At 40.0% G+C, this 12285-nt stretch overlaps 1 protein-coding gene across 3 annotated transcripts in view; it reads left to right on the top strand.

The window, feature by feature from the left end:
• Positions 1–12285, top strand: part of CUNH6orf132 (chromosome unknown C6orf132 homolog) — a 59354-nt gene that overhangs the window by 19590 nt on the left and 27479 nt on the right. For all 3 annotated transcript variants that reach the window (XR_016280411.1, XM_089514419.1, XM_089514418.1), the window contains exon 2: positions 1312–1427. Coding sequence is in view for 2 of the 3 variants with exons in the window: in XM_089514419.1 (XP_089370545.1) it covers positions 1312–1427 (116 nt within the window). In the remaining variant the exon portion in view is untranslated. The remainder of the gene's footprint in view (positions 1–1311; positions 1428–12285) is intronic.

The raw sequence follows: 12285 nt of genomic DNA, 5'->3' as shown, positions 1-12285 counted from the left end.
TGAACATTGGTAGCAAAGCCAAATTTGCATCTGAATGTTAAGTTGTGTGTTTTTTTTAAAATGTATATTACATAACCATGAGTTCTAAAGATTTCACTATATCTCAGATGCTCATCAAATCATAATACTTGGTTCAATGTTTAGAAAGTTACTTTTTAAAAAGTAAATATTTATAGGGAAGTTCAGCAAAGTTGGCCCTGATTAGTACCTACATGGGAGACTGACAACAAATACTAGTGCTGTGGGCTATATTTCAGAGGAAGGAACTGGCAAAACCACTTCTGACTATTCCTTGCCTAAGAAAACCCTATGAAATTCAGAGGGTCACCATAAGTCAACAGATGTCTTGAAAGCACATACACAGAGTTGGAATCACTGTTTTAAAAGGCAACTATAGTGGACCCTTGTTATCCGCTGGGGTTTGGTTCCAAGATCCCCTGTGTATAACAAAATCCGTGTATGCTCAAGTCCCATTAAATATAATGACATAGAAAAATGGTGTCCCTTTTAAAAAAATGGAAAATCAAGGTTTGATATTTGAAATTTATACTTTTTTGGTACATTTTCAAACCGTGTATGCTTGAATCTGTGTATAAAAAAATCCGTGTATAAGAAGGGCTGACTGTATTTGTCTTATTGGTATTCAAAAGTAACTAGAATATTTTTAGTTACTGTTACAATAAAAACTTTCAAAATGCTACAAACTGTTGACCTCTGATATTACATACCTAAGTAGTGAGGCCCCAAACCCACTGTAACTATAAAAGTAACTAAAACACTGCAGTAGGAGTACAAAGTTGTCTTGTTTTAACATTACAGTCATAATGTGTGTTGGTTGACTCTTAAATTTTGCAAAAAGGAATTAATTACAAATATGTCATTTTCTGGCTTATGAAGAGTTTCTTCAGGCTTTAGTCTACTTGTGTGTCTGTTGTTTTAAAGACCAGCCATTCATCCCAAGATGTTTGCGCTCTCCACACAAAGAAACTGTGCCACCCTTCGATAGTCAATCTCACAGACAAACATAACAAGCAATTTAGGCACCAGGATTAGTTTCCAAACAAAAGTGCAGTCAATATTCAGCTAAACAGAGGAAATTACAGACCTGAGTAACTGAAACAATTCTCTTGATATTTATCTGATTCAAAATACTGGTTTAAGTTGAAAGTCAGGACTTTTTACATAAACCCACAGTTTTCTGCCCATTACTTTGGAAGAAATGTAATGAGATTCACCATCATATGTTAAAAACAACATTTGGATGTGGCTGGTTTTTATTGCTTATTTCTTTCTCTTTCTTTTTTGATTTAGGTGAAGTGGATGGCATCTACTACGGGGATAATCGCTTTGGTTCAGTTACCGATTCTGGGACAGCAACACTGAAGCCACGGCCGAGAGTCCGGCCTTTGCTGACTTTTTTACCCCTTGTAAGTATGTGCTCCATGACCTAGATTTCACTTGCATGATATATACAGAACACTGTGATGCCATTTGTTGCTGTTGTTGTTGTATATCTTCAAGTAATTTCTTACTTGAAGTACTTAAGATATTAAAGTACTAAAGAATGAAGTGGATGTTAGCAGGATGGATAAGTGCATTCATGATGACCTTACACATGAGCTAAGGTCTAAGAATGTTTGGGTGCACTCTACAAGGTCAATGGTATTGGATGGAAAGTCTTTTTGTAAAATGTATGCTGCTTCACTGGATATAACACACAGTGTGATGATCATTCTACTGATAATCTTGGGAAGATCAGGTGGGATGAAAGGGCTAATGAAATTGTTGTTAGAAACAATTGTTATCTTTGGGAGATAAATTTTTCTTACCCTCTTAAAACAGTGGACTCTTTGAATATGGTATGCAACTGCTTTAAGCACCATGCATTGTGGAATATGCAGAATGCATGTAAGCTCAGTGTGACAATGATATCTCTGAGAAGGAATATATAACTTTTTAGATCTGCAGAAAAGTGAGCACATATTTAGTTGTCAACAAATGGGATGGTCAACTTCCAAATTATGCTTTCTCTCAAGCCAGATCCAAATAATTATGGTCTTTCCAGCACACATTTATACCTGATACATGGGGTGAAACCAGGTGATGATTTTTATGCTGAGGCTACCTATAGTTCACAAAGAACCAACATGATGGTTTGAATCTAGAACTAGGAATCTGGAGAGCAGGATCCCATTCCCCTCTTGGCCATGGAAACCCACTGGATGACCTTGGGGGAGTCACACACTCTTAGCCCCAGAAAACTCTGTGGCTCATCATAAGTCAGAAACAATTTGAAGACACACAACAAGCAAACAAATAGTTCACAAGTAACACAACAGAGCTTCTTTTTGCAATTGGGATCTCCACTGCTTGGTAACCTTCCCCACTCTCCAAATGCCCCATCTTTTCCCCATCCCTGCTTGCCACCTCAGTGCTCAGTCCAACACATTTCTCTTCCCGCTTCCTGACCCTGCTTTTGGAGATTTAGGGTCAGATATTCTTGGGAGGGAAAAATCATTGATCAGTACAGAGGACATTATGTAGAAAGCATTAGTACCATTATCACCTTTATATTTTCTGTGTGACATTGACTCTTTTACCCCATCACTGCCACACATTTAACTTATTTGGGGGCAATTTGAGTGCTGTTCTGTATTTCTGTCATATTGAAATATTGCCATTTCCAACACTTGAGTCACATGGTTTTTTGGGCTATGTGGCCATGTTCTAGAAGAGTTTATTCCTAATGTTTCATCAGCATCTGTGGCTCCATCTTAGAAGAATGCTGGCATGGAAGAGAGTGGGGTGACCGTGGGTTGGGAGGAGTGATTTCCATGTTAATCTGTGTATTGTTCTGTTGTTGAATGGCAAAGCCTCAGTATGGGAGGATATGCAAAGAGGATTAATGTCTGTTTAATTGGTGATCATTGTCTGCTGGGAAAATTCCTGACCCTGGGTGGTTTTCATTTACATTTTGCTGGGTCTTGATTTTAGTGTTTTTCAGGACTGGTAGCCAGACTTTGCTAACTTTAAGGGGTTTCTTCTTGCCTGTTGAAGTTGTCCAGGTGTTTGTGGATTTCAGTGGCTTCCCAGGGTCAGAGGTATTTCCAGCAGACAATGATCATTAATTAAACAGACATTAATCCTTTTTGCATATCCTCCCACCCTGAGGCCTTGCCATTAATCAACAGAACAAGACACAGATTAACATGGAAATCACTCCTCCCTACCCAAGGTTACACAGTATATATATACCCCACTCTCTTCCATGCCAGCATTCTCCGAAGATGCCAGCTACAGATGCTAGTAAAACGCCAGAAATAAACTCTTCTATAACATAGTCACATAGCCCGAAAAACCCATGCAAAACTATGTATGCTAGCCATGAAAGCCTTAAGTCACAGTTTTCTAAATCTGTTGTTACATCCCCTGCTTTAATTGTACTATATATTTAAGTGCACTATGTACTCTAGTGGCAGAGGCTGCAGATACAGTGAGCTGTGAATGATGTGAGGGGCCACTGTGCTGGCAAATTGAATCCTTGCTGGAGTAGATGAGAATAGAAAGTTCCTAGTAGGCTGCTGGAAATCATAATGCCAAATTGGGAAGATGTGGAGGAAAGATTGGTAAAGAAGAGAAACACCCACAGTCATCAGCACACAGGACATTACAGAGGTTATATTTTGAATCTGGAGAAAACACCCAGTTATTATTTTAATTGTATTTATTTTATTTTTATTTATTTTTATTTATATCTGACCTTTCACCCAACATGGTACCCATACAGTTGAAGTTCCCAAATTTATTGTGTGAAAAAGCTATTGTGGAGAAATAAGGAGTGGAAATTATTGTGAAGGGTGTAATATCAAACTTTTCCCAACTCTCTCACAACCGAAAGAAAAAGAAATGAGAAGTGGAGGAGAGATATGAGGGATATTTCCAGCACAAATTACAGTTGGTAGACTGGACTGGCATCCTTCATGCAAATTTAATGGAAATTATATTGGGTCACACAGTTCATAAATATGTTAAAGTAATTCCAGTTGGCTGTGTCATAGCCTAGCAATCTTGTTTTCATTAATTTCTAAGTTTAATCAAATCAATGACTCATAGAAGTAGAAAGGGTAAGATAAACAGGAGAAGTGGGAGTAGAAATGCTAAGTCAATAGCTGCAATGTCAAAATGAACAACACTGTCTTGTGGCACTCTAGTGGTGATATCTATAAATCTAGGGGTAGATGTGCTGGATGCTTCCCATTCTATTAAAGTTTTTAATAGAATCAGGTCAGCTAAAAATTAAATTCTTATTCAGTAATGTATCTCCATTACACAGTTAAAACAGTTTAATAAATTTAACAGTCATAGGTCCATCCTAAGAAATTTGGGTATTTGTAGTTTGATGAGGTAGTCAGCATTCTTTGCTAGAGAGCTGTGCTCTTATTTAGGGGAGTGGACTAATGCTCTCAAGCAGAGAGTTCTGTGTTCTGTCAGATGTGTATAATTGGGGTGGTGGTGGTGGTGGTAAATAACTACCTTTTTAAATAAAAAAACCCTTTTGTCTTAAACTTGTTTTAATTATATTTTGTTTTAACCTGTATTCTAAACCTCCTTGTGTACTACATTAGGGGGGAAGGTGTAATAGAAAGAGAATAAATTAAAATAATATTGAACAGGTCTGAAAAGATTTTGATCAAAATGAAGGTGATACGATATGCAGCTTTTATGGTGTGCCTCTCCATGCAAAGAGAAGTATACCATGCAAAGCAGTACTTGATACCTGTAGTTTTTTTTAAAGTAGTGATTGCTCCTCTCCCTTTTAGAACTGCTTTTGTAAAAATATACTTTATATACTATAACAGGTAATGTGCTCTTTTGGGTGGTGGTAGGCTCATCTCCCTGGGTCTAATACCAGTTGCCCAGACATTGCAATAATCTAGTGAGTTCTGTTGGCAGATACAAGGAGAATTCCGAAGGCCTGAATCACAAATGCACATTCACCATTTCATAACTGCAGAATCAAATAACAGATTACATATGTGAATGAACTAACCCAGATCAAACACTCCCAACTAGTCACTTCTTTATCACTGAACATACAATAGTTTTCCAATTCACATACTCAGCTGAAAGTCAATAAACAGACAGTTGAGCCAAGAGGGCACAGTGGTTTGAGTGTTGAACTAGGATTCTGGAGACCAGGAGTTGAATCCCTGCTTAACCATAAAAACCCACTGGGTGCCCTTGGGCAAGAAAGCCCTGTGATGGGGTTGCTGTAAGTTACAGTTGACTTGAAGTCATATAAGTTATCACTAAATTACCATCACATATGAAATTGGTTTAGATCCATATTTAGTCATGCTTAGTGTAGATCCTTTGAAATCAACTTGATTTAAATCAATGTGTCCACTGACTGCAGTAGGACTACTCTGACTGAATCTGGAACCAAATAGCAGCTGCCCTGAGTGTTTGCTTCCAGTCCCTTAGATCTTTCTTCCCTTAGGCACTTCCAGTTTCTTAGGCCTTCTAGGCTGACTTGTTTTTAAGTAGATTCTATTTCTTCTTGTGTTTCTCATATTTATATAAAAACACACCAATAATTATTTTAAGTGTATGTGCATGTGTATGTATTAATTACACTGAATTCCTACCTATATCATGCTGTTATTCAAAGAAATATCATTGAAAGTATTATTAGAAGCCAATGGTGTTATACAGGTATCACTGAGGGCATAACTGAAAAGGATGCATTGGGATGGCTAAGGCAGCATCAAGGAAATAATTCAAATTCAGGGGGTTTACAGAGGTACTTCTGAAGCTGTTGCATATCATGTTGCTGAATGTAACTGAAACAATGTGTTTTACGTTGGAGGGCAAATTCATGCATGCATTTCACTCAGGCTTGTTACAGACTGCCAAAATAAAGCTGCTTCAGATCTCTTTGGTGGTATGCTGTTTAAATGATGCATACATCCTAAGAATCCGGAAGCTGCACCAAAGCTGCACTCCAGTGCTTAGGAATGGAGTGTGGCTTTGGCGCGACCTCTGGACTCTTAGGACCCATGCATCATTTAAATAGCATACCTCCAAAGAGACCCGAAGCAGCTTTACTTCAGCAGTCTGTAACAGGCCTCAGAGACTGACCACATTGTTATACTGCTAAGAAGAGAAACGACATCTGTTTTCTTTTGACAAGTGCTGTCTTGAAATAATCCATGTTTGCAGTGTAAGACTCCAGATGTGTCACCTAAGTCCAAAGAGCTAGAAATATGAAAAGGTGTCTAGGTGAGAGCAGTAAACAGTTGCTTTGGATTTTGAATCTACAAACATTGCTATTAACTCTTGCATTTGACTTCTCTTCTTACCCTTTTTAGCAGGCATTGAGGTCTAACCTCTTTCACACATTCTTCAGATGTGTTGCTGTTATGGTCTGTTGCAACAAAAGTGACAGGATCTTTTACTGGTCATTGTCACCTCCACATACACATATTTTAAAAAACAACAACAGAGAAAATAGAAGAAGAGAAGGGAAAATATTCTTCAGGTTTCTCTTGGGTATTAAATACTGTAGCTGGTGCTGGGAAATACCAGAAAATAGTTTGAGGCAACGGAAATATTGTTAATTAAAACACACACACACACACACACACACACACACACACACTTACAGCACCAAATAAGTTTTCCAGCTACCTCCCAAAACCACGCTGTTAGAAGGACACTCTCTTTCCCTTCTCTTTTTGAAAGTTTATTTAGAGTTACAGTGCTGTCATGTATCAGTACAACTGCATTTTTGCACTTTCGCATTCCAACTCTACAGGGAAAAAACACTGTAATTCAGAGAGGAAAAAAATTATCCTTCACACCATAGGACCACCTCAGCAAATCACAGCCCAGGCTAAAAACAACAGCATGGAAGAAACCTATTGCAGATTCAAGAAATCACAATAAACAGCTCCCCAAAAGAATGGAATATGGAATGGCTGTGTGCAAAAGCAATAATGAGTAGAAAAATGTGACACAATCCAAGGAGCTACATTGCAAGATCACTTCTTTAAACCAAATGGGAAGAGCCTTGAATAATTTGCTCTTCTTTTTTCTTTTCTTTTGTTTTGTTTTTCATTTGCAACACTCAAGAGGGGCCATCCATCTTTCTCTCCCTAATTCTTGTGTTAACAAGAACCATTTTCATTTTGTGATGCTTCTTCCCCTTTCCCCTGCTATCAGTTTTTCAACTCAAAATCCCTTGCCTTGCTTTTTCTTTCTCTCTGGAGAGCCAGTATGGTGTACTAGTTTGAGTGTTGGCTTAGGACACTGGAAGACTGGGGTTCAAATCCCCAGTTGGCCATAGAAACCTACTGGGTGACCTTGGGCAAGTCACAGCCTCTCAGCCTCAGAGGAAAACAGTTGCACACACTCCCAAACATATTTTGCTAAGAAAAACATGTAGGGTTGCCATAGGGCAAAAATGACTTGAAGGCACACAACAATAGTGACAAAGAGTCTTATTTGTATCAGGAGTCCGGGGAAGGAAAGTAAGTGGAAACAGGATTCTGAACAGGCAGATATCTGGTGGGAAACAGTTGCTGCTTCTCTGTGCAAAATAACCACTCTCCAGCCTACTTTTTACTTTTAAAAATGTTGGGGCTTCATTTCAAGTTGTCAGATCAGGACAGTCTTAGGCCTGTTACAGACAGCCAAAATAAAGCTCCTTTGAGTCACAGTGGAGGTATGGTGTTTCAATGATGCATGCATCCTAAGAGTCCAGAAGTTGCATCAAAGCCACACTCCAGCCCTAAGGACTGGCGTTTGGCTTTGGTGTGGCTTCTGAACTCTTAGGACGCATGCATCATTGAAACACCATACCTCCACTGCGACTCGAAGGAGCTTTATTTTGGCAGTCTGTAACAGGCCTTAGGCTCTGAAATTTCAAGGCTAAAGCTGAGACCTAGGGAGTATGCCTTGTGATGTCACAGAGGGCCCTGGTGAGATTACAAGGTGATATCACAGGGCTGAGCCCTGGTGATGTCATTAAGCAGGATACATTCAGCATTAATCACCGGTTGCACAGAGTATGCCATTCAAATCTGAAACCCCAAGTCAAAGCGATGAGGAAAATATGCAGTCGGCTCTCCATATTTGCGGCTTTGACTTTTGCAGCTCTGATTATTATGTTATATCTAGGAATCACTGGGTCCTCCTGCCTGACTCTGCTGGTCATAGACTTGTGTTGGAGGACCTAGAGATTCCTAGAGAAAACAGTTCTTGAGGCATTTGTAGGTCCTCCAATGCAATCCTGTGGTTAGTTTCTAGTGAATATTGACCATAGAGTTGCACTGGATGACCTAGACATTATTAGAGAGGTGTTTTTTCAGGTTAAAAAAAGTACAGTAGTTATTTATTAGTGATTTCCCCACATTCGTAGGGTGCCCTAACCCCAGTGAATGTGAAAGGCCCACTGTATATAGAGATACCTCTCAAAGCATTGTTCTCACCCTGAGATTCCTCCCAACCACCATGTGAACTGGGGAAAGAGCCAGGCCCTGAAATCTGGCAACCCTCACTTCATTCCACATATGTTTATACAGTGTGTACTATGAATGTGCTTGAAGTTCATTTATCTCAGTAGGGGAATAAACATAGATCTGAATGCCATTAGTATTTCCAACTACAATAGACCCATTGACTTGACATAAGTGTAGACTCCTCAGTTAACGTGGGTCCACTCTCATTGCAGCTACCACTAGGATTCAAAACAATTCTTCATTTGCACAGCAAATAACTTCTCTCTCTCTCTTTTGTGCTTATTGTTGAAGTTGTCCTAAGAGGCAGTGCCACATAGTGCTATATATTGCAGATGAGCAACCTTCTAATGTGAGGTGTGGATGCTTCTGGCATTGCAAACTATTTTAAACTGGCCTGACTGGATTTTACTTAGCTTCACAGTTAGCCCATTGACATTTTTTTAACTAGCCTGTTTGAATGGATTAATAGCACATAAGCAATGTTGTTCTTCACAAAAAGTGATAGTAATTCTTCCACTTATGCAGCCTTTTTCTCATCCTCTCCTTACAGAATTTAAAACATCTAGATTAGATTACTGTAGTGTGTTCCAAACCTTCCAAATGATTTGGAAGGGACAATTCTAATTAATCCTCTCTCCTTCCACTTCCCGCTTTGTCCTTGCTTTATTTCAACTGATGCAAATTGAGTTCAAAGTGCAACAGTAGTTTGCACTGAATTAAGTCAGTAGAGAGGGCAGAATCTTGCCCTTTCCTGTAGACTCAGGCAAAAGCAACTGTTGCAACTTCTTCTAGTTTGTATTATTTCTTCCTCATTAATAATTTTTGCCATCTTAACCACAGTCTAATGTTATTCAGCCATATATGTCCCAGTTTTCATCTGTGAAATGTTGCAGGGTATGTTTGTTGATAGAGCAACTTTTGAAGATCATTTGAGATCTACATTCAGAACAGGACACACAATCAAGTGTTAAGCAGTCCATGCTCTGGCAGCCAGTACATTTCTCTGCACAATTCTGTAGTACTATTTTTTTACCTTTAAAATATGTAAATAGCCTGGTTTGGGACTTGAACAGCTAGATGATTATCCATTCTTTGATGTCATTGTCTTAACTTCTGTTCCTGGGCCTATATCTAATTGCTAGTCACAGCTAGAGGTGATCCATTTAACCAATAGATAAATAGTAACTCAGCAACTATGTATATCACATTGATTTAAGGGATTTGTACCATTTGAAACTAACAATTGGATTAAGGGCCCAGTTCCCCATTTTCTGGGATTAAGCATGTAATACGAGGGGGCCAGTGTGGTGTAGTGGTTTGAGCGTAAGACTTAAGATCAAGCTTCAGTTCCCTGCTTGGCCTTGGAAACCCATTGGGTGACCTTGGGTGAGTCACGTACTTTCAGCCCCAGAAAACTGCATAATAGGTTTGCTTTAGGGTTGCCATACATTGGAAACAACTTGAAGGCACGTAACAACAACAGCAACTACAAAGGGCAGGGCTTTTTCATAGTGGCTTCCTTCCTTCCTTCCTTCCTTTTTTTTCTTTTATTTTTTTGGAATCCTTTCCTAAGATACATGTATGTGATGTCAACTGTTTTTCTCCTTTACGAATTCAGTTAAAACACATAGCATTTTTGAGATTTTTTTTAAATGAGAGAAAACACTTGATGTTACCTGCTTTTTCCTCATTTCATTTGCTTGGGTTTTCATTTTCCTTTATATTTTTGATGCATTTTTTCTTATGCTGATAAACTTCCTTAAGGGCTTGTTTTAAAGTCAAAAGGCAGAGTATGAATTCTTCAGACTAGCATTCCTCTCCGCTTGTATTACTGACCATTCTGGCTCAGGTAATAGGAGTTGTATTCCAACACATCAGGCAGGTGAAGAGTGATTTAAGTGAACAAATTCAAAGAGTGATCCAAGCAAACAAGCTGTCTCACTGAAATAGAGAGATTTACATTTGACCAAAATCTTATATTTTACTGTTGGATAGAATCAATGGAAGTATAGTGTCTAGATTGAGGGAAGTAATAATATTACTCTATACTGTTTTGGTCAGGCCTCACCTGGAATACCGCATCCAATTCTGGGCACCACAGTTCAAAAATGATGTTGAAAAGCTGGAGCCTGTCCAGGGAAAGGCAGCCAAAGGGTCTGGAAACCATGCATTATGAGGAGAGACCTGGGGAGTGGGGTATGTTCAGCCTGGAGAAGAGATGGCGAATAAGTGATATGATAGCTGTGTTTAAATATTTGAAGGGATGTCATACTGAGGATGGGGCAAGCTTGTTTTCAGCTGCTCCAGAGAATAGGGCCTTGAGCAATGGATTCAAGCAACAGGAAAAGAGATTCCACCTAAAACATTAAACTTCTTGATAAATAAGAACTATTTGACAGTCAAATGAAGTACAGTGGAATTTCCTTCTTTAGAAGTTTTTAAACAGAGACTGGATGGCCATCTGTCGGGGGTGCTTCGATTGTGTATTCCTGCCTGGCAGGAGGTTGGATTTGATGGCCCTTGTGACCTCTTCCAATACTATGATTCTATGAGAATAGCTTGGGAATTGAGAGGGGGGCAGGGGGAGGAAGAGACACTGCCACCATGTGACCATCAATTATGCAACTAGTCTAGCAGCAACATTTCACACCTGGGGGCTTGTGTGATTGCAAGGTCATTGATGGATTTCCCTGTCAATGAAAAGGGGTGGGTTGAACAGAGCAGCTATGGGTTGGAGGTGTTGTTGTGTGATAAGCCACTTGTTTCCTATTGTAATTGTGGTTTAATTGTGGTGACGTATTGACCACATCAGTTTTATACTTACCCTGTTCCTGTAAGAACCTCTGGAGATCAGCATTCTTTCTATAGTGAAGAATGGAATTTAGTTGACTTATGTACAGTGGGACTGAGGTGCATATTAAAACATATTTGCAAGGGTTTTAAAAACTATGTTCCTAGGGAATGGTGGTGGGAAAGCATTTTGTAGTTTATGCTGAGCTGTAGCATTACATGTAAGCTTCTTTGACCCCTTTCTGAGCATCATCTACATTGCAGAATTAATGCAACTTGACAATGCTTTAGCTCAGGGGTTCCCAACCTTCTCGGGGGTCACCAGGTTGGGAATCCCCCCTGCTTCCCCCTCCTCCCCTTCTCTCCATGGGTGCCAGCGCTGGCGCAGGCACTGCGTGGAGAAATGGGGACGGGGACATGTCTGCCTCCTCTTTCCCTTCTCCCTGTAGGTGACGGCGATGGCGCAGGCAACCGCAGGTAGAAGGGAATGGGGCAGGGCCGCCTCCTCCTCCCTTTCTTCCCATGGCTGCCAGGCAACCACGGGGAGAAGGGGACAGGACTGCAAGCCCCAGCAGCCTTTGCAGCCGGAAGTCCCGCCCCTTCTCCCCGGTGGCCTCCCTAATTAGTTGGGAGGCAGGGAAGGGGTGGGAGTCCCGGCTGCAAAGCCAACCAATCAGGGAGGCTGCAGGTGAGACTTTCGTCCCCAATGGGGGTTGCGGCCCAACAAAGGTTGGGAACTGCTGCTATAGCAGTTTGTAGTTTTGTGAGATATTTAGCCTTTTTTTTTTTTATCAGAGAGCTCTGGCACCACATCAGACTACAAGTTCCAGGACATCATAGGATGGGACCATGATAGTTAAAGCAGTGTCAAACTTCATTAATTCTGCAGTATGGCAGCAGCCCTAGTCTGATGTATGTTTAGGCTTGTATTTCTTGTAAATACACTGTACAGTTGTTGAAACATACCTAACCA

Source organism: Sceloporus occidentalis, unplaced genomic scaffold (assembly GCF_023333645.1).
Source record: "Sceloporus occidentalis isolate IW3139 unplaced genomic scaffold, rSceOcc1.0.p SCAF_3, whole genome shotgun sequence".
Classification (NCBI taxonomy): Eukaryota; Metazoa; Chordata; class Lepidosauria; order Squamata; family Phrynosomatidae; genus Sceloporus; species Sceloporus occidentalis.
Note: the sequence above shows the minus strand (reverse complement) of the source record. Positions and strands in the feature narration are given on the sequence as shown.